Below are 23,939 nucleotides of genomic sequence, written 5' to 3' on the forward strand. Positions count from 1 at the left end.
CACATCCAAACATGATAATCATGACACGGAATCATGTACGGCATCATTTACCTCCTTCTCTTAAGGTCGTGCTGATTTTAAAGGAACATAACATTTCTCATTCATGCTTCAGATATCATCAATTTCCACTGTACGTGGAATCTGCCATTTTTTTCTCTTGCTATAAACCGCAACAAACTGGCGCTAAAAGAGCCCGTTGCCTGGAGCAATTACTTACGAGGCGGACAGTATACGAGGCGTACAGGTCGGGTTCGAGAAGCTCCTTGCTCAGAAGTGTCGGTGGAATCATCCGACATTTGTCGTATGCAGTGTCTTCCTCCGTGTGATATCCCTCAGCAATAAATATGTCCACTGGAGTAGCGCTGCAACATAATAATTCATTATCTGCTGCTGATTCTCCTCGTGAGGTACCGATCTCATTACGTATACCCCAATAAATAGTAGAGCAATAATGGAATTCAGTGAATTCGGAACCAGACGATTGGCTGGCGTGTGGTGAATATTCTTACATTGTGTTATAGTCAATGTAGTGTTGCCTATAAGTAAAATATATTCTAGTCTTCTTTTCTCCTAGCAGATGTGCTCTAGGATGCATTGAACATATTTGCCGCTGCTAAGGTTACTCAAAAAAACGGACCAAAGTTTGGCTAATTGATTGATATGTGGCGTTTAACGTTCCGAAACCACCATACGGTTATGAGAGACGCCGTAGTGGAGGACTCCGGAAATTTCGACCACCTAGGGTTATTTAACGTGCACCCAAACTTGAGCAAACGGGCCTTTAACATTTCCGCCTCCATCGGAAATGCAGCTGCCGCAGCCGAAATTCGAATCCACGACCTGTGGGTCAGCAGTCGAGTACCGCAGCCAGTACCTCAGCCTCAGCCGAGCCTCAACCGAGTACCTCAGCTGAGTAACTCAGCCGAGTACCGCAGCCGAGTACCTCAGCCACCAAGTTTGGGTAATTAGCATATCTTAGGATTGACGGAAGGTATATAGAATCGCACATTACAGTAGCAGGGCGTCGCGTACGCTGCCTTCCGCTTCATTTCAGATGTTCGAAAATCGCCATGCAACGTACAACGTAACGCCTAAACAGGGACTATTTACCCGATCACACTAAACGTGCGCAACTCCAGCTTCTGTGGAATGCGCGAAACAGTAATGTGCTCTAAAGAAATGAAGAAGTTGCTGTGAATGTGTGCTGCATAGCACTTTGGCGTGAGAAAATGCAGAGGCTGCCTGTTAATTTCCGGCTCATCATGCCTTACACTTTGATTGATTATTATGTGAGGTTTAACGTTCTAAAACCACCTTATGATTATGAGAGAAGCCGTAGTGGAGGGCTCCAGAAATTTTCACCACCTGGGGTTCTTCTACGTGTACGCAAATATGAGAACACAGGCCAACAGCTTTTTAGCTTCCATCAAAAATGCAGCCGTCGTTGCAGCACGCTGAGCTGTTCATTTCAAGACATAAAATTGACACCTAAATGTTCAGAGATGATAACATTATTTTTTATTGTTACTTCGCCTGCAGATATTTACCAAAGAAAAACTGCTCGAAATGCTAGCTCCTTTGTTGGACACCTATAATGAAACCAACGGATTATAAAGCCAAAATAAGAAGTAGACACAATAATCATTCTTTTTTTGTTGACAGTGAGCGAATTAAAAGTTTATGAAGAGGACAAATGAACAACTTTTATGTTAGTGTGAGTAGATACCGTAATAATCTTTGCAGAAGCCATGGCAATGGCATCGTAAGATTTGGCGGCGCCAATTAAAATCGCATATAAATTTGTAGTGTCAACGCGTGTTGTATTTGGATGAAGCGCAACAATTTCCTTCTTTCCAGAAGTATATTGAGCATTTTTTTGTCATTGCCGATAATATTTAATATTTGGCAGTTAATACCCTTGTGAATATTCCGTGTAATGAATGCTGCCTTTTCTTTAAACAACCTAGATGTCCACAACTTTCCGGTATACCATGACAAATATTTGGTAATCATATGCCCATTTATCAGAAGAGTCGCAGTTTTGTGACTGGCCTTCAATTTTCAGTTATCACTAAAACTCCAATCATAGCCCTTTTTTATTGCGTCATTTGTTGAAATATATTTTGTAGATGCGCAATGAACGTTTACTGTACTTTTCGACAAATTTGCTGTACATCTCGTGCGCAGATATTCACCTGTACAATATGTGCTCTATCTATTTTCATAATTTTAGGCTTTCTCGATCCTAAAACAAAATAATCCACCTCGCTTTGTCATTTCTCTTCGAAATTAGTGTTTCTAACTTTTCAAACAATGGCTGCCATTGTTTGAATCTTATCTACATGTCGTTTTTCTGCCTTTCTTGCTACAACGTTCCCTTGTAAGTCTTATTTCTAAAATTGTTCGTGCTAGATTAGTGTTCTGGTGTATGGTACACATGACGATGCAGGAGTGCAACGTACAGGTTAGAATGACACACAGTAACTTCTTAACGTAATCTCGTTTCAAAGCAATAGACATTTTTCAGGTACATTAGAGTCGCCGAAGGATGTGCAAGTGTTCATGGGAAAAGTGTGTACGCCGCAGCAGTCGCTGCGACGAGTGCCGCGTCTCACGCTTTAGCTCTTCGCCAGTGATTTTAGAATACAATGCATGTGATTTGGTATGCATTCAGGTCATAAATTTTAGTCTCCTGAGATACGAGAACATTTATCAGACTTACATCAGACTACTATTCCTTGGGGCAACTATTGGGCCCGCTCAGCGATTCTGAAAGGTCACTGTATTGTTTTTCGTTTTGTTTTTGGTGCCACCATGCACTACTGGGTAATCTAAAAAAACATTCAACTCGGTTTCCTAGATGGGTTCCACGAAGGATCAATGAAGTTCGCCGCGGATTCACCTAGCATCAAAATCTCCCAACTCCTTGACGAGAACAAGGTGAGGCTTTGAGGTTTAAACTTTATGTCACAGTCGCATTTAGGTAAAATAAGTCATAGATATCAAAGGATAAGCCCTAAGCACAACTAGTTAACACTAATGGCTGATAACTTACTTATTACAAACAGCTGGTTGTGTTTTCGCGTGTTGGATCGCATGTGCGTACACTCTCAATATGTGTATTCATACTCGCGGGCAATACGGGACCATCTTCTGGAGGCTATCGCGGCTGAAGGCAATGGGCCATTTGCGGAAGGGCCATGACGCTGAATTCTCACGTGGAAAGTGAGCTCTGGTTATTCGATATGCCAAAATATCAATACAGGCATTAAAATAGTAATCAAGTAAACATTTATTCACTGTTGCAGCTCATAATGTACGACATCTCGACGATAGCGGTGCGGGTATGTAAAGGCACCGCTGGCTCTGTTATGTGTGTGTCAGCGCTTCCTCTATTTCGGTGTTGTGCGGCGGCAAAGCTCAGGAAACTGTCTTCAACTGTATACAAGCTAACGTGGTCTTCGGCAGCTGTGTACTACTGCGGCTGCGCAAGCCTACGACGGACGTCACCACTTCGACGCATGGCAGGATCACCATCCTACCAGGGCTAACCAGGGGGGCGTTTCTGGTGGTCTTATAAAAGAAGACACCACCATTGGACTGACATCATAACAGATCCGGCAGCCGCGCGGGCACGCTCGTTAACGCTGTCCTGTTTTTGCTGCAGGTAGGCATCCTGTATCATTGCCTATGTATGAACTAAAGCCTTTGACTAGAATGGCTGTTGGTCGGCTCTGGTGCCATCCGCTGTTTTCAGTGCTTTATTGATGTTGTCATTTTCACGTTGTGCTATGCATTTACCATGGCTGGAAAGAGCGTCGTAGGGGACACCGACACTGATGCGTTAGTGACCTTCACGAAGGCTTTGGGTGATAAAGCCCCTAACAGCATAAAGGAGGTGGTGAAATTGTTACTGGAAATGACCACTAAATTTACCGATGCAATGAACGATCTCAGGTTAGAAATGCAGAAACTTGATTCCTCGAACAATAGCATAAATGCTGAGCTATCATTAGTAAAGATGTCAATGAACTTTGTTAATACAAGTTTTGAAGAATTTAAGGAGGAACTCAAGTCGCTTCGACAAGAACTTGCAGAAGGGAAGAAAGAAAGTGTTGAGATTCTGAAAACAAATAAGAAATTGAGCAGTGAAGTATAGGTAATTAGGAAAGAGCTAACAGAACTAAAGCAGTACGGAAGAAGGAACAATGTTAAAGTGAAGGGTGTTCCGCTTGCGTAAAACGAAAACATACTCGACACGATTGAGAAGGTTGCCAAATGCTTGCGCATTGAACACTCCAGCAAAGAAAATGATGCTGTGCATCGCGTTCCCACAAAATGTGCACGCCCCCAAATATTGTTGTCCGATTTGTGTCACGGACTTCGAGAGACAACTTTCTGAGAGCAGCTAAAAACACCGCCTTAAAACTTCAATGCTTGGTTTTGAAAATAACATGCCGGTGTATGTCAACGAACATTTGTGTGCAGAGAACAAAATCTTGCTGGGTAAAGCCATACAGGTAAAACGAGAGAAGAACTGGAAGTTTGCATGCTTAGCCGATGGAAAGATACTAATGTGTAAAACTGAGAACTCCAGAGTACTACATGTGTCATGTATTGATGACCTTAATAAAATAAATTAACCTCTTTTTATGGCTGAGTCTCACACATCGAACCCGAAAATAAATATACTTCTTTTCCACTGTAATACACGCATTATAGGAAAAAATCTTAATCTTCTTCTCTCGTCTATCTCGCGGCATGGCAAACATTATGACGTAATAGCAGCTACAGAAACATGGCTGAGAAAGGATAAAACAGTTGCCATACCTGGCTATAAATTGATATCTAAGCCACGTGCATCTAACTCTCGCAGTGGAGGCGTTGCTTTTTTCGTAAACAACGGACCCCGCTTATCTTTACTATCTGAATTCACATGCAGCCTCCCATATATAGAAGCACTTTTTGTAAAGATAGAATGGTCTGTTGTTGTTGGTGTGGTGTATCGACCGCCAAACGCCGATACTAGCTGTTTTTTGATAAACTTTAGGGCATTCTGTCTACCCTGGCAAGAAATGGTCGTACCAGGGTTATTATTCTTGGGGATATAAACATTGATGCCTTTAGTGCTAGTTATAAGGACTACGCTTACCTTATACAATCATAGAATTTCCGCAATCTGATCACTGCGCCTACTCGAGTAACAAGTACAACAGAAACTATGTTGGACCATGTCTTCACAAATGTTCCTAACAACATAACAGCAGGTGTTCTTAATGAGCCTGTCATTGATCACATGCCAACTTTTATCACTGTGGATGGAGGGCCTATAATAAATCATCAGAGAAAGGTTACTTCTTATAGAATTGATTACTCAAAGATTCGTTATTTCTTACGCTCTCTTAGATGGCATGAGGTTTATTATGATGAGGTAGACCAGGAGTTTGCTAATCTAATTAATGTTATTACGGAAGCCGCACATGCCTCGAAAAAAGTCATCCGTAGACGCTTATATGAAACACCAATCTGTCCTTGGATGACCCAAGGATTATTAGGGGCGCTTGAGGCTAAAGAGTACTGGTATCATAAGTGGAAACGGGATTAGCACAGTGCTCATCTACTACATGAGTATAAAACTGCTCGTAACAAATCAGTAGCCATGTCACGTAAATGTAAAAAAGAATATTATTCGAAGCTCATTGAGCAAGCCTCCGGTAACTCGCGCAAAACTTGGCAAATAACAAACGAAGCATCCTTACATACATTTAATTGAAAAAAATAAACGAAGCAATCGGGCATATTCGTGCTGAAAAAACGCTACCCGACAATGCCACTGAAGACACTGTCAACGAAGTTAATACTTATTTTACAAATGTTGGTCCTTCGTTAGCCAAAATGCTGCCTATTCCACACAAAACGCTGTATGAACCAACGTCCTTACCAAATAGCTCCGTTATAAACAACATAGAGATTAATGAAATTCTGCTTATTGCGAGTAAACTAGTAATTAGCAAACCACCGGTCATGACGAGATTACAGCGCACGTTATAAAAGAGAACATTGATTTAATTGGAGAAGCATTATGTAGCCTATTCAACCACTCAACATATGCCGGTCAATACCCATCAATACTCAAGATAGCCAAAGACACCCCTGTTTACAAAGAGGGAGATAGGTCCGATCCTTCTTGCTACCGCCGATCTCTGTACTGAGTGTACTTAACAAAATCTTCGAAAAAATAATTTGGAAACGTATGCTTTCTTTTTTGAGCAAATATAATGTGTTATGTCCGCAACAACATGGCTTTCGGCCAATGCGCTCTACAAGTACAGCAGTGCTCACACTAAGTCAAGTTTTAAATACTGCCCTCAAAGATAACAAATTCGCCGCAGTGGTTTTTCTGGACCTCAGAAAAGCGTTCGACACAGTAGACCATGACATCTTACTTTAAAAATTACGTAGATATGGTTTTCGCAACACTATGTCGAATTTTTTTCAGAGTTACCTTCAAGGTCGGCAACAGATTGTAGTTATCAGTAACATTACTTCTTTTCTCCAGTCCATTCAAACAGATGTGCCACAAGGTTCCGTATGAGGTCCGTTACTTTACTAACTATACATAAATGGCTTGCCTCTAGTACTAACAACTGTCGAGATGCTTATGTATGCTGACGATACTGCCGTAATTATTACCGGCAAAAATCTGTCAGACATAGAAGAACAGACGAATACTGAACTACCTAAGCTTGCCGATTAGTTTACAGCTAACAGACTTACCATCAATTAAAAAAAAACAAAATATATGTTATTCCACTCCCGTAATAATCGTACTCCACATGATATGCAACTCTACATCAATAATTGCTCCCTGGATTGTACTGATTCTTTTACTTACCTAGGTGTTGTTCTAGACAGCTGTTTAAATTGGCAGAGTCAAATAGAAGCAGTCAGCTCGAAACTAGCTTCGAGTTGTTACGTCCTTTTGCAAGCACGTGAATATTTTGACACTACAATTTTGCGCACTTTGTATTTTGCTTTAGCTAACTGCCACCTTGTGTACTGTGTAGAGTCCTGGGGTTCGACGTATGACTCTTATCTTGAGCCAATACGACGGCTGCAAAAACGCGCTATACGTACGATTACTTTCTCACCTTACTACGAACATAGCAAACCACTTTTTTCTACGTTAAAGGTCTTACCATTTGATTTTGTGTGGGAACTAAAATTAGCTACATGTATTAACAGTGTCGTTAGGAACAATCAACCATTCCCAATTTCAATACTGTGTATTCCCCCACGCCAAACGAGGAACCAAACTTTTAACAACTTCAATATACCGCCCATAAAGAACGCCTATAGCAAACGTCTACTACAATATACCGGAGTGAAAGTTTGGAATGGCATACCGCGTTATATAATGAATACCCAGAACTTTTCCCGATCATTGAAAATATACAACTTTGACGCAGTTTTCTCTGCTTGAGTTGACTGATACTTTAGTTTGTAATTTTTCATTTTGTATATATATCGCCCTTTATGTGTTTAGTGTTTTTTTTGAAAGATGTTTTCTTTGAAAGATGTTTTCCTTGAAAGATGTTTCAATACCCTTGTTCTCTATATTAAGCCATATAAGGGAACTAATAATGATACTTGCAACTACAAGTATCATTCTTCAGTTCTGTACGCCACTAATCACCAAATATTTCTGTTTACTACAAGTTAGGTACTTTCCCTTTTTTCTATGTTCAATCGAATTCAAGTGACTGTTGTTATCAGATGAACCTTACTTCTTCTATACCAAATTGGAATTGTTTACTTCTGTTTATTTTTAACTAGAACTATTACAGATTCACTTATGTATACTTTCAATGGGACACGCACTAGCCTTTGGCTATGGGACCATACAGTTTGGGCTTATTTTGTATAAGATATGAGTGCAATAAAGATCATTCATTCATTCATTCATTCATTCATTCATAGCGGCACGCAATAATGTACTTGTTGCATAACTGCTACATTTGATTCATGTCTGTTTGGTAATACTTACACTACACTGCACAAATCCATTCACATTTAGCTAGTAAAAAATACACCCAGAACGTTCGGGTATGTGCGGCATTTACGTTGTAGGAATAGTGAAAGACCAGCCAAGTGTCCTTATTACTTCTTGCTACGGCCACTCCAATGATGCGAACGAGCAGCCAGCTCACTCGGCGTACAATGCGGGCGTATTCACATAGCGCTACGCGCGGCTTCACGGAGCTCCGGCCTTGCTTGAATAAAGTCTAGTGCCCTAAGACATCTCTAGCCTCTGCCTCTTCGTCATGATATTCATCATCAGCTGGACTACACCCAATGCTGGCCACGGGGTCTCACCCGTATTTCGCCAATCGACTCGGCGCTTTGTTTCCTATAGCCACGTTATTCACGAAAACTCTATCTCAACTTTCTATCTAAGTTTTCTATCTAAGAATCTCCTCGACCATTTGCGCTTCTCTTTAAATCCAGCCGCCTGCTCCTAAGGAACAGCGACTATATTGCGTACGTGCTACACGCCCCGCCCATGTCCATTTATTCTTCGTAATTTTGAATACGAAGTCTTTCTCACTCATTTTTTTTTCACTGACCAACCCAGCCCTCTCCTTGTATTTTAAGGTTACAACGATCATTTTCATTTCCATTACTCGCTGCAGAATTCTCAATTTGAGCAGACCTCCTTTTGTAAGCAACGCGATTTCTGCTTCATAGGTAAGTACCGGTAAGATGCAGCCGTTGTATACGTTCCTCTTGAGGGATAGTGGTAGACTGCCATTCTTGATATGAAAATGCTTGCAAAATGAGCTCCACTCCATCCTTATTCTTCTAGTTCTTTCCCTATGGTGGTTCCACTCCGTGGTTATTACCTCTCCTTAGTGAATATATTTTCTAAAAGCTTCCAGCGTCTTCCCACCTACTGCAAATCGCTTATTCCTGCCTAGACTGTTTCACAAAACCTTTAGGTTCATGCGCAATAATTTCCAGACCTACACTTCTGCTTCCGGCGTGAAGCTCAGTATTCATAAGCTGTAATGCGCTCTCCGAGTTATGAACAAATGCAATGTCATCGGAGAGTTGCAGGTTACTAAAAAACACTCTTATTCCGAACTCTTTCTTAACTAAAGCCATGAAAACCTCTTTTAAACTCGTGGTTGGTGGCCTTCGAGGAATCGTGTCTCCCTGACTTGCGTTTTTCTTCGTCGGGTTTATGTCTCTTTCTTTATGAAAGAATATGGTAGTGATAGATACACTGTAAATTTTTTTCATCAGGCTTATACAATATTCGTCGTTGCCTTAACATCGTAGTGCCAGCATGACTGCTGATATATCGGCTGAATTAGACGCCTTCTCGTAATCTCTGAAGCCTATATGTATAGTGGTTGGTTGTATTGCGCACATTTTTCTGTGGACAGATTGGTGCATGGTGTGAAGCAACCAATCTTGTCGAACAGCCGGTAGCCCCGCCGCGGTGGTGTAGCGGCTAAGGTACTCGGCTGCTGACCCGCAGGTCGCGGGTTCGTATCCCGGCTGCAGCGGCTGCATTTCCGATGAAGGCGGAAATGTTGTAGGCCCATGTGCTCACACTTGGGTGCACGTTAAAGAACCCCAGGTGGTCGAAATTTCCGGAGCCCTCCACTACGGCGTCTCTCATAATCATATGGTGGTTTTGGGACGTTAAACACCACAAATCAATCAATCAATCAATCAATCAATCAATCAATCAATCGAATAGCCGGTAAAAAGTCATATTTGGTACTTCCGTTGAATCAATTGTGATGTTTTTTTGTAACAACAGTATCAACATCTTCGTAATTACCTCGCAAACAATGAGGAATAAGATGGTCAGCCTATTATTTTTGAGTTATTCAATTCCCTTCTTCTCATGAATAAAGGTGTTTGTTTCCTTCCAAGAATCTAGTATCCTGCCCGTTCAGAGACATTTTGCGGGTACATGTTCTATAATTGTTTGATATTATGATGGTGAGCATCACATTTCGTTAAATTGCGTCAAGGTTTTGGCATGATAAAAATAGCCGCAAGCCCTCTTGCAATCTATCATATATATAAATATATATATATATATATATATATATATATATATATATATATATATATATATATATATATATATATATATATAAGGGAAAGAAGTGTATACCTAAGGGCTCGTTTTTCCGTGTTTTGACACAATATTAATGAGATCTAGCAGACAGTAATGCCAAGGAATGTATAGAGGAAGTTATTAGAACCAATAAAATGTAAATAAGAAGAAAGAAAAGTGGGTGAAAAAATAACCAGCCGTGACCAAGAATCGAACCTACGACCTTCACGTATATATATATATATATATATATATATATATATATATATATATATATATATATATATATATATATATATATATATATATATATATATTAAAATAGAGGCGTTGTACGTCGAAAAAGGTTCAGGCGCAGCTTGGCAAAATGTGCTTTATCAGGCAGGTCTGGCTAATGGCGAGCGGCGTGCGCGAGCTACTACTACAGCCACCGATCATCATAGTCTTCTTCATTACCAGCAGAGCGTCCGTTATTCAGATTCATTAGAATTACTCCCCGCGAAATAAGGAGCCATCCTGGCGACCTATGGACAAGTAAACACGGGAGGGTCGTAGCAGGGCTTAAGCCTCGAGACGTGAACAATTTCCTGGCCACGGCGACGTTGGTCAGAACATGGTTCCAGTGGCTCAATGAGGTAATCCACTGGTGACGTTTTTTGTAGCACACGATATGGGCCGTGATACTTGGGGACCAACTTGGTAGAAAGGCCAGGTGTAGCAACAGGGACATGCAGCCAGACGAGTGAAACTGGATCGTAGGAAGTAGTGTTAAATTATGCGTCATGGTGGTGCGTTTGGCGTCCTTGGTCTTGGATTGTGAATAATCTTGCCAGTTGGCGACATTCTTCAGCGTATGTAGCGGCTTGAGACAAAGTCGTGGACTCTGAGGAGTCAGGTTTGTACGAAAGAATGGTGTCCATAGTGCAAGAAGGTTCGAGTCCGTAATGGAGGAAAAAAAAGAGAGAGCCCAGTAGTGCTTTGAATGGCGGTATTATAGGCGAACGTGATAAACGGGAGCACTCGGTCTCAATTGAAGTGGTCTGATGAGATATACATAGACAGCATGTCACCAAGGGTGCGGTTGAAGCGCTCTGTCATTCCATTGGTCTGGGGATGATAGGCGCTTGTAGTGCGGTGAACGACGTGGCACTCACGCAGCAAAGCTGTGATGACGTCTGACAAGAATGCGCGACCACGATCGCTCAGTAACTCCCGAGGTGCTCCATGACGTAATACAATGTTGTGAAGAACGAAAGTCGCAACGTCTTTTGCTGTAGACGAGCGAAGGGAGGAGGTTTTGGCATACCGCGTGAGATGGTTGACGGCAACTATGATCCATCGGTTACCGTCAGCAGTGTTGGAAAGGGGACCATAGATATTGATGCCGACACGGTCGCATGGTCGGGATGGGCATGGTAAGGGTAACAAGGTACCGCTGGCGTAACAAGGTACCACGTCGAGCAGCCCCGAACGTATTGTCGTATAAAACGGTATATGCCACGCCAGTAATATCGGAGATGTATGCGAGAATAAGTCTTCAGGAAACCTGCGTGGCCACATTGGGAGTCGTCATGAAACGTGGAACAAATTTCGGATCGCAGATGACGTGGAATCACGAGTAGCCGCTGATGTCCACCGGGAGCGTAGTTGCGTCGGTACAGCATGTCATCGCGAGTGGTGAAGTGCTCGACTTGCCGACGCAACGTGCGAGAAGGGGGGGGGGGGGCGGAAGCCGTCCGCCCAGCCAAGATGTCTAGAATCGAAGCAATCCAAAGGTCCTTGCGTTGTTCAGATGGCATGTCGGCGATGTTGACGACAGTGGCATCACAGGTTAGACTTTCGCAGCAGTCCGGGTCAGGGGGTAGGGGCGTACGGGATAGGGCGTCTGCGTCCGAATGTTTCCGGCCGGAGCGATAGACAACGCGAATATTATATTCTTGGAGGCGTAATGCCCATCGGGTGTGGCGACCGCTTGGATCCTTTAGTGACGACAACCAGCAGAGGACGTGATGGTCAGTCACGACGTCAAAAGGGCGCCCGTACACGTAAGGTCGAAATTTCTCTATCGCCCAAATAATGGCGAGGCATTCCTTTTCAGTGACGGAAAAGTTGATTTCGGCTTTGCTAAGAGTTCGGCTTGCGTAGGCAACCACGCACTCTTGGAAGCCGTCTTCCTGCTGTGCAAGAATAGTGCCTAGCCCGACACCGCTAGCGTCGGTGGGGATCTCTGTGGGTGCCGATGGGTCGTAGTGTCACAGAATAGGCGGCGACGTGAGGAGGCGGCGTAGTTCATTGACAGAATCGTCACAGGTGGCAGACCAGGCTGAAAGGTCTCTAGAGCCGGCGAGGAGCTTGGTAAAAGGAGCGATGATCGTCGCGAAATTGCGGACGAAGCGCCGGAAGTAAGAGCAAAGGCCTATGAAGTTTCGAAGCTCTTTCATGGTGGTCGGTTTGGGAAACGCTGAAACTGCTGTAAGTTTGGCAGGGTCAGGAAGAATGCCGTCTTTCGAAACCACGTGGCCAAAAATCGAAAGCTTTCGAGTGGCGAAATGGCACATCTTCAGATTCAGTTGAAGCCCCGCGGCAGAAATACACGCGAGGACTTTCTCGAGGCAGGTTAAATGGGTTGCGAAATCAGTTGAAAAGACGACAATGTCATCCAAGTAACAAAGGCAAACGTTCCATTTGAGGCCTCGAAGGATAGAGTCTATCGTTCGCTCGAAAGTAGGTGGCGCGTTGCAGAGGCCGAAGGGCATGACTGTGAATTCGTAAATCCCGTCGGGCGTGATGAAAGCTGTTTTTTGCGATCGGCCTCTGCCATGTGTACCTGCCAGTATCCAGAGCGCAGATCTAAAGAAGAGAAAATTCGGCTACCTGTAGGCAGTCCAAGGCATCGTCAATGTGTGGCAGTGGATAGACATCCTTGCGCGTGATTCGGTTGAGACGTCGGTAGTCCACACAAAACTTGATGGATCCGTCCTTCTTCTTCACCAACACAACTGGAGAGGCCCAGGGACTGCTTGACGGTTCGATTATGCCACGTGTCAGCATGTCGTCAACCTCCCGTACGTCAGCTGCGGCAAACACTTTCGAGGGACTGTGGTGGTCGATATCAAGGCACGGATTCGTCAACGTGAGTTTAGCTCGACCGCGGTCGACGAGGGCCTGATGGGTAGAAAAGAAATCCCATCCTAGTATGACATCGTAAGATGAACGTGGGAGAACAAAAAAGTTGACGGGTTACCAAACATCTTGAATAAGAACAAGTGCTTTGCACTGAGCTGTCGGCGCGATGAAATGGGAGATGGCTGTACGCAGAGCAAGATTCGTAAGCGGCGTTGTAACTTTTCTCAAATCGCGACACAGTTTTTCACTAATTACAGAAACGACGGCGCCTGTGTTGACAAGTGCACGTACAGCAACACCTTCTACTAGCACATCAATTTCGTTGGTCGGACCAAGGGGAGGTCTTGTAAAGTTCGACGACGACGCAGTTCTTGCCTCCTGAACTGCGGCTGTCAGTTTTCCTCTCGAGCGGGGCTCGTGCGCCGAAGCATCGGGGAGACAGATCGGCGACAGGGTGGTAATGACCAGCGAGAATCGACAGGGCGTCGTAGGGACAATGAGTCAGTGATAGGAGAAGATGGTCGCTGGGTATTCTGGGCAGCCTGGTAATTTGCAGATTTCCCATGGTCTGGAGACTGGAAGTTGCGACGGCGACAGTAGCGTGCTATATGTCCCACGAAACCGCATGCGAAACAGATGGGCCGATTATCCAAGGTGCGCCATGGGTTAACGACAGAAGGTGCAGGGGGCAAAACGGGATGGGGTGCCGTGTATGTAGGCAGCGTCGTAGGGTAGGAGGACCCGGTGCCCCGGTATGCGCCAGAGACAGGTGGGGCTGGGGGTCTAGCAACGACGGCAGCGTAGGTCAGCGGCGTAGGGACAGATGGCGATGGAGGCAGTGTCTGCGTGACCTGTGTCTCAATGACCTGGCGTAGACGTGAGTCTAACGAGGTCACTGGCGCGGATGCTTCGACCACAAGAGAAAGCTGACGCGCAACTTCTTCAGGAGTGAATTTTAGGGGCGAAGCTCCTTAGGGCGTGGGCTGTGCGTACCCTGTAGCCTGTATGTAGCCACCTCTAGTTCTTGCAGTGTTGCACCTCTAGTTCTTAGTTCTTGCAGTGTTCACTAGATGGCGGTACCGTCCCCTGTATGTAGCCACCTCTAGTTTAGTTCTTGCAGTGTTCACTGGATGGCGGTACCGTCTCCTGTATGTAGCCACCTCTCGTTTAGTTCTTGTAGTGTTTACTAGATGGTGGTACTTTTAGCTGATGATGAAAAGATGCAAGATGTTATAAACTAGAAAGCGGTACTTGTAGTTGATGAAAGACGCGAGATCTTATAAAATAGGAATGATGTCACATATGGCGCGTGTCATTGGTTGAAGGCAATCGTTCGATTTATTGCGGCGACGTACGCTAGGGGGAGCGATGTAATAAAATCGAGTGGGCAAAATGTACAGAGGATTCATGGTTTACCAGGTTTACCTCCGGAGCTTCGCCCACTCATCATCATTCACTTCGTTGATATGGCGGAATTTTTTTGATGTGGTGCAGTAAGACGGTGTGATCAGCAGCGACGTCGTGCATGAGAACGAGACTTCAGCCGTATCTTCAGCGGCCCTGCGCGTCGAGACACGCTGCTTACGCAACTTGTCGTACTCCTGACAGAGCTGGACAACATCGGTGACAGTCTGTGGATTCCTAGCGACGAGCATTTGGAAGGTATCGTCGTCAACTCCTTTGATGATATGCTTGATTTTTTCGCGTTCGGTTAGAGATTCATCGACGCGCTTGCAAACAGCCAAGACATCTTCAATGTAACTTGTAAAGGTCTCGTCCCTGCGCTGGACTTGACTACGGAGACGCTGTTCCACGCGAAGTCGGCGCACGGCGGGACGACCGAAGACCGCGGCGATGGTGGTCTTGAAGGCGGACCAGTTGGTGATTTCGCCTTCGTGGTTCTTGAACCAGAGGCTGGCCACATCAGCGAGGTAAAAGCGCACGTTTGTGAGCTGGTCTTAGGCGTTCCACTTGTTGGAAGCGCTTACGATTTCGTACTCGATGGGCCATTCCTCGACGTCGTGTTCGTCGTGGCCGCGAAAAATTGGTGGGTCGCGTTGCCGACGCACGCCAGTACAGTAGACTGTCGTTGGTAAGGCATCTTGAGAATGGCCAGGAGCAGTCATGGTGAACGGTGAGGGTAGCGTCCGATTGCGAAGTTCCAGGTTGATGGGAGCCCCGGCTCCTCCACCACTTAAAATAGAGGTGTTGTACGTCGAGAAAGGTTCAGACGCAGCTTGGAAAAATGTGCTTTATCAGGCAGGTCTGGCTAATGGTGAGCGGCGTGTGCGAGCTACTGCTACAGCCACCGATCATCATCGTCTTCTTCATTACCAGCAGAGCGTTCGTTATTCAGATTCATTACAATATATATATATATATATATATATATATATATATATATATATATATATATATATATGTGTGTGTGTGTGTGTGTGTGTGTGTGTGTTATTTGACGTTTGCATGTGGGAGAGGCCTTTGTCCTGCAGTGGACGTAGTCAGGCTGATGATGATGATGATGAAGATGTGTGTGTGTGTGTGTGTGTGATTTCTAAACATTATGTAACTAAATTTTTCAGTTCCAGTGAGGTGTCTCGTACTGAGCTTTTTTGATGTGGCCCCACTCTGTCAACAACTTTTTTTACGTACGTCTCCAGGAAGTCTAGTTCTCTGCGGAGAAACTCACCAATACTAGTTAGGAGGTTGTTGCATGAGTACTATTTCGTGCCAACTTTGTGTACAGTATAGGAATACGAAAGGTATCTTTCAACGCCTTCTTCACTTGCTGCTGTCTTGCAAATGTAATGGAATAGTTTTGTGATAACTGTGAGCGTTATCTGTGAGCCATTGGCAGGGTAAGTGATGGAAACACAAGCTGACTGTTTATGGTTTACCACATAAATTGTGAGTTTTTATTTTAGAGCGCAGCGTAGCAGAATCGCTGAAGTGTGAGAGTTCGTAAAATCTGGCTCTAACTATTCCATAGCCTTGATTATCAGCGCAAAAGGTTTGCTGCACTTGCAGCCTTGTTTGCTGTTAGTCTTCTAATCAGTTATTGCTTGGCTTTATCACATAAAGCGGAAAGGAGAGAAAAACTGTATAGCAGACGTAAACAGTGACTGAGTTCCCTATTGCAAAATCCAGCGTCCCACCTTGATACCATTACGTTTTTGGCACTAATACTTCAGTGGGTGGACTGCGAAATTGGTGGGCCGCACTGGAATGGGCGCTGGCGCTGGCTTGACCTCTGTGACGCTGGTGCACACTGTGAAGCGCTGGAAGCACTGGAAATTTCACTGGAGTGAGCCGGCACACACTGGAGCATGCAGTGTTTCTTCCAGTGCCACGTGCACGTTCATGAAGCGAGCGCGCAGTGGTAGGTTTTGGTATCGTTGAATATACTGCTGCTGCTGATGGTAATGATGGTGATTCGATGGTATACAAATGCTAAACTAACAGGTTCCAAGCATGCCTCACAAATGTCGCTTGGCAGATACAAAGAATAAGCGCAGAACAATAATACAATAATATATGATAGGCGAAATCACTGTCATTGTTAATGTTTTCTTTTCGATTGTGCAGAAAGAATGTAGTAATAAAAGAAAGTTACGGACGCTGAATATTTTGCTTTCTAGCACGTCTTTTATTGTTATTTATGTCTTGTCAACAAACAGCGTTAATTCTTGTGGGGCACTTTTGTAATAAAGACACATTTTCTGCCCAACCATCGCGTATACCGTATACGTATTGTTAATATGATTTCATATTGTAGTGTTTAAAAGCCTAGGGGCGCCCCTCAGAACAGAAATAGAAAATCTTTTACGCCGAAAGTTTGACAAAATATAAGTGAGCTCTCGGTTGCTTCACAAGATTCCTCAGCGGAGCCCAGAAAATCTGTTGTCATTCAATATCACCTCACCGGAAATGCATGACTAGAAATACTTGTCCTACTTGCTTTAAGTACAGTTTAGGCAACGGTTGAAAAGGTTCCGAAGCTTAAAAGCAGAAGCTTCAACCATCGGGACTGAGCTATGTCAAAGGCGCTCTTACATAGCCTAATCCTAGCTCGTATTAGGCCTATATCGGGCCGGCTGTGTCGGTGTACATGTTACCGGCGCTTATTGCTTGAAGTACACACAATTATAAAGAGAAAAAATGCTATATAGTTCAGACATCCGTTAACCTGAATAATTAATATTTGTTTGTGTGTGGCGTCCGCACAAGGAGTGATGACTGTCGATGTGACGAGCTGTGAACAGCGCAGGCTCTCACCGAATGCTGCTGGTTGCACTATGGCTGGTAATTCCTGGACTCATATGTAAGAACACGTAATTTCCTGTCTCTAAGGTGGTGCCCCCTAATGAATTGACACATTAGCACACTTTTACAGCCTACTGCGTTAGTATTTTTCTGCGCGTTTTTTTTAGTTGTAGGCTTCGATAGAATTACAAATTTGCACATTGGCACACCGGCTGTATAGTGTCTTATAATCGATTGCGCGAGAGGATTTATTACTCGGTATTCAATAGTACAGGTACCAATGTATCAAACAAGTCGTCATAAGACCACAGCACGTGTTCACCAGTAGGAAGAGCGAGAAACGAAGACGAAAAAAAAGAAACCGGCCGTAACTGCCGGCAAACTGTGGCTGGTCCAGCGTTTGACATTTTTTGAATTTAGGTGAAAATTCCTCAAAAAGCATTATGCTTCTATTAATAACCGCTTGTCATTTGGTGCTTGGCAGCCGTTCGTCAGTTTATAATAAGGAATTGTTATTTGGACAGGAATATTGCGTCAACCATGACTGTGCGATTAGTATACAAGAAGCCGGGTGGCCTGTTCGTTGGATAAATAGTCATGTTCTAGCATGCCATACAGTGGGTAGAGTACTCGGTTAAGAATCAGGTGTCGGGTTTCAAGTATGTAGACAGATACTTTGTTTTTTATCTTGTTTTTTAATGCATTGAGTGCAGGTCAAGTGTATGCACTCAATGGCAGTTATTTAGCTAACATAATTATTCATGGCAAATATCCACCCCAGTTTTAACGCTGTACACAGAGCGAAACGGCGAAAGCCATTTTATCCTGTGTACCCAGCGCCTCCAAGTAACAGGCCACGGCGCCCACAATCGAGCATTAATCTGGACGCTTGTACGCAATGGCGCTGCGTTTTAGGATAGGGCTTTCCTTGATTGCATAACAACTCTCTTAAAGGACCCTGCATCATGCTTGACGATTTCGAGCTCAGAGGCGCAATGCTTCCACGGGGCGTTCACGATCACGTCTGCCAAAATTTTCAACCCTACGCGCCGAGAAAAGTGGTCGAATTTAAGTATGAACACTGCTCTCCCTCCATTTTATGGGCGCGATACCAGAGAATGAGGGCATGACGTACACGTAAGAATTGCCCTAGGTACATGGCAGTGCTATGACGTTGGTCCTCTATATAGACGAATGTGCTCTGACTTTGCCAACAGTAGCAGATGACATGGGGAATGTTATTTAACCCGACATAAGTAGTTTATGCAACTTGTCGCTAGAATAGAAGAATATAACTTGAGTTACATAATAAGACGCAATAAGAGAACGCGCGCGTCTTTTCCATTTTTCGCATGAATTATCACAAGGTGCGGAGATTAGGTGACTGCGTTTTGCGCATCTAGCAGACAACAGCCGCGGAAGCGAAAGTAATACTACTACGCGTTCACGTACTCATTATGCTCTTCTGCTCTACCACGACTATGTAAACGTTAGTGCGGGCACTGAATTCGGATATCACCACTCTCTAGCAAGTGAAATGTCGCAGTTGCATGATCAGCAATAGGTTGCAAGCCTGATTATATGCATGGGCGCATTCGGCATTGCTTCGTAGCACTCATAGAATTTCCTAAAATTACCTAGAGTGGACTGGCGCTGCGATCGCTCAGCGACCATGATAATGATTGCTAGTACACGGATTCACCTAGTCTTCATATTTGCGGCCCGCAAAATGCAATTGTGACTTCGCTCATTGTACTGTTTTGATTTTGTTTTGAAGGAAAGGCCAAACCCTTCCGAACTTTGTGCCTTCATTTGGATGGGTGAGCATAAAAGACTAAGACGCTGAAGCGCAACCGCTAAAGATTCGCTAATTTTTGTTTCGTGACAGAACAGCTCCAAGCTACATGAACAAACATGGAGCCAGAAGTACGAAATTTGTCTACTACACATCATTCGCATGCTCCCTGAAGTGCCATGTGTTTCAGCTCCCATATATACTAGCGGCAGAGCTCGCTCTAGTGAATATATCAAAAACTTTATGGTAGTACTGGTAAACAAAACAATGACACGTGCGTGCTCAGGGGTCGGGCTTGTTTGGGCATGTCATGCATATGTGAACTCTTCGTCAGATGTCAGAGAGGGTAGAGAAGAGAATTGGCTTGCGAAAGCTACACGGGGAGCTCACCTCGAGGAGCTCACTTCGAGGAGCTCACCTCGTCGCATCTGCTTTTCGCCCCACTTCCAAAAACAGTTTTCTCAGCTCGTGATGAAACAATTAAAAAAAGAAACTAAGGTATTACGCTCTCCATCGGAGACACACATTTCAAGGCCAAATAAAATTTGTTATGGGGCCTGGTAAGTGGCCCTCTAACGGTATGAGTTTTCCTAAAGAGCCCAGACACCCCGTTTTGGATCAATAAGACATCCCGTTTTTATCAAAGGCACCCCGTTTTGATCAATAAGTGCCTTATTTGGGTTATTCTTGGAGTACTCACAAAGGAGCTGGCGAAGCTTTAGTGCATGTGATAGAGAACCTAATTTATTATTGAATATATTGTAAACATGCGAGCGGTCATAGAATCGGAAACATTGGCCCACTTGTGAGCTGTGGCGTAACTAGCAGCCGACTGTGCGAGTACCTCCATTTCAGTGAGCGATATTGTTCTGTCGTTAGCTGCACGTGAAATTCAGATATTTGAGCGTTCTTCTGGTTGAAAGCAAAACTGAACAATTTGAAGCGGCGGAAAATGCGGTAAAAGACGACCGACCATTGCTTAGTGCACGCGATGTTGTAGGCTCCATGGTAAAATGTCGATCGCTGGAGATGGGCAGGATTTACAGCCCGCTACTTCCAGGGCGTCACTTGCAGTTATACGTTGTTTCACGGCGTATGTTATATATCTGTAGAGGCGCAACATAGCCTGCACTTGAAAACGACAAATAGTTGGCTGACCATCTTGTGGCTCCTATAGGTCGTTGAAATTACTAATGGAGCAATCGTCAATACCGGTTATTCACTTGCATCGACTGAGCCTCACCAAAACGTTGCCATGATGGCATTTCATCTGTAAAGTTTTCAATATTTCATCATTTGCCTAGCCTACACCCACAATTGTAGGTTTGCAGCATCACATTTTGATCTCCACTTTTGTGTGACAGCCGGGACCTATGCGACTGAACATGTCTGGTCTTTATCGTACAAGAGAAGTTTTACATTGCCAGCTTGCACAAGTCATCGAAACGCCCCATCAGGACATATTTCTTCAGCTAGTTTACTCGCGAGGATTGCCTCTGAATTTCAGGTTATTGAATTATAACTAACAGACGCAATAAGCACCGGACGCTACTCAAATCCTGTTCATGACCGCAGGTGATCACCGAATTTTTCAGAAATTGCAGATACTAATAATGCTGAACTTTGCGGTATCGCAATCGGTAAACGTATTCACTGCTCCCACAATTTTAGAACAGGCTTTAAAACAGGCAAATGGAAATCATAGGTTCTATGCTGGACAACGAATCTGTTTCACGTTGTTTAGAAGGGTCACGTTTTCTTAGCCTAGCTTTAAGTGACTTACCTCAATATGGCACCGAAAGTAGCAAAATTATCAGGAACGAACAGCGGGTATGAGAATATGGTATAGCTGGCGAGAGCAACGTTGTTATTTAGGCGTTTTATCACGTCTGAGATCATCTGCAATAAAAGTGAATGTTTGGAAAAGGAGGATCAGGAGGACACTAGAACTTCTAAGTTTCTGGCAGCTATGCGAATTATTATGGACGAAGTTGTGGCATTTTTTTGCGTTCAGGTCTTGCTATGCATATGCGCTGCTCCACGTTTGTAACGTCGCGCTCTGACATAAAACAATCGAAGCTGTATGAAGATGCCAGCTCTTCATTACTTTCACATTCATGCGAGTTAACATGGGCAGCATAACTATGTCAACTGATAGTGGCGAACAGTCCATAATGCGATCGTCGCAGAACGCGTAGTTTTTTACACACTAGCTAGCCATCTAACCTTCCAGTGTTATTTATTTATTTATTTATTTATACTGTCGATTCCAACAGGGATCTCTACAGGAAGGGCATATTGAGTTGTTACAATATGACAATACAAATATCAAATATTCAATTATACATAAAAAATATTGGAGGTTAACAATTGAAGATGCTCGCGTAAGCACTCTATTACAGTTCACTGTTCGCGTTCTGCGCCCATCACATCACGATTTCAAATAACCGCAAACATTGAAGCCAGGGCTAAACCCAGTGTTGCTTTTGTTGTTGAGCCTTGAACACATCGAAATAAAGTAAGAAACGCGACTGGCAGTATCAATTGGCTTGATCTGAGCTTTGATTGCTCGATTATTTACTGGCCCTACATAATATGGGCCACAGACGCGTTAGCATGGCTATTGCATATGTCCTTAAAGTATACTTACGAACACGTAGCAGCACATATTCAGGAATGCAGGCTAAGAAGAGCAGTCTCAAGCCTGCAGCGGCTGCTCACCAAGCGTCGCTATAATTTTTCGAGAATGAGGCGAGTGACTAAGCGGCAAAGATGGCGCTGTGGTCACCAGTGGGAGCGAACGTATTTCACAATAGGTCCGCCAATTTGTGAATGTTCACGCTGGTTTTTTGAGCTCAGCCCTCGAAAGTAGCACATCATCGGACAAGTCAAGTCATCGTGAACTAAGGACTATCTGTTTTTCTGGCGGTTAGCATGAGTTTTAAAAGTTTTAAAGCTTGTAAAGGGCATTACTTACGAGTGTTCGGCAAGGCCTAATGCTGGTTAGACCTGGCTTGCTTGTTTGAAAAACGTTTATTGCTGCTGCAATGGGAGTAAAATTGTGGAGGCCCAGAAGAGGCCACCCCTCAAAATCACTAGGTAGAATTCTAAATACATGATTTTATTGGCGACCACCGCAAATCGGGATTTCTTGACCATTGTCTTCTGGCTCGTCAGGTCGGGACAGCCGAGGAGGGCCACCTCCCAGTCTCCCCGTGTAGGGTGTAGTTTTGGGGCAAGGTTTGGGGTTGAGTGGCATGCCCAAACCATGTGAAAAATGTACGAAGACTTCTCCGCACAGTGCTGTCATTTTTCTGTACAGGCAGTGTGAAAGTATTTTAGTACTCCCGGACACAGCAGTGTACTAGTGTAAATGAGGAAGAGTGTGTGCTCTTCTGCCTTTCTGAGGACCTGACAGGGCTTAGGATAAATTACATGACCGAAGTGGTATAATTGAACAATCTCTGGAAAAGTGGAGGCCGGATTGGGTTCTGAATCGGTTTCGGAAAGGTCGAAAGGCATTGCCCGGAGAGCGAGCGCGTGGGTGGTGGCGTCAGCATTTTCGTTGCCTTCGAGGCTTATGTGAGCAGGAGCACATATGGTTCTACGTGACGCGGAGGCCCTGATGAGGTAGACCAGTCATGTACAGGGAAAGCCCCGAACAACATAACTGAAAAAACACGAAGCATTTCCGCGACTGAAGACGAAAACGCTGATAGTGTTGCTAAATGGTGAATCGAAGTTGCACGCGCAAAAAAAGGACGCGTGAGCCAGAACAAGAGGGTGGGACAGCAATGCACCTGCTCGCAAAGCCCGATTCGCCAAGGTACTGAAGCATATTGAGCAAAATTCTACGAGCAAGCAAGATGTGCAGACTGCCAAGCGACCATACGAAAGTAACTGTTTGACCGTAGAACGTGCTGAATTTAAGGAGCACGTGCGGCGTGAGTCTTGATAAGGCGATACGCAATGTAGCAAAAGTAGGTGGTGGTAGTGAAAAACATTTATTAATAGTTTTACAGTAAGAGGTACGAGTAAGGCGAGTCTGAAGGCCTTTAACGAAAACTAGAAGGAATCCGTAGTCCAGTATCCCTGCTGCTGCTGCTGTGGTGGCTCGGCCTCTAGCCACCAATGCCTGTTTGGCTTGTAGGTCAGAGAACTGAGCAGGTCAGCTTCAAGTCCTTTCCCTTGGGTGAGGGTGGGGTGTTAGGTAGGATTTGAGAGGCGTGCCCACATCATTGTAATTTGTGTCACAATACTTACCTTATTGGTGGAGGCGAAGAATCCAGCGCTCCTCCACCCTGCTAAAGCCATTACAGAGGAGCATAGAACCCATGAGAGCATTGATAAAGCGAAGTGATTTTTCTGAAGGTGATCGCCACTTTAAAATCAGGTTCTGTAGCTGGCTGCAGATGAGGCGACGTTCGGTGAGTAAGTGCGTAGGCGGCAGCGTCAGCTGTCTAGTTTTCCTTAAGAGCCGCATGAGCTGGAGCCCACACGATGAAATGACGGGCCTGATACTCCGTGTACTCGCAAGCAAGGAGAATTTCAAAGGCAAGGTACGAAATTTACTCTTGCCGAATAATACGGCAGGCGCCCATAGAGTCACTGATAGTG

At 44.3% G+C, this 23,939-nt stretch overlaps 1 protein-coding gene across 2 annotated transcripts in view; it reads right to left on the reverse strand.

The window, feature by feature from the left end:
* Positions 1-23,939, reverse strand: part of LOC142796290 (uncharacterized) — a 127,140-nt gene that overhangs the window by 11,996 nt on the left and 91,205 nt on the right. For both annotated transcript variants that reach the window (XM_075886580.1, XM_075886581.1), the window contains 2 exons: positions 21,106-21,221; positions 218-362 (listed from right to left, as the gene is read on the reverse strand). In XM_075886580.1, coding sequence (XP_075742695.1) covers positions 218-362; positions 21,106-21,221 — 261 coding nt within the window. The remainder of the gene's footprint in view (positions 1-217; positions 363-21,105; positions 21,222-23,939) is intronic.

Source organism: Rhipicephalus microplus, chromosome 2, assembly GCF_043290135.1.
Source record: "Rhipicephalus microplus isolate Deutch F79 chromosome 2, USDA_Rmic, whole genome shotgun sequence".
In the NCBI taxonomy this organism is placed as follows: Eukaryota; Metazoa; Arthropoda; class Arachnida; order Ixodida; family Ixodidae; genus Rhipicephalus; species Rhipicephalus microplus.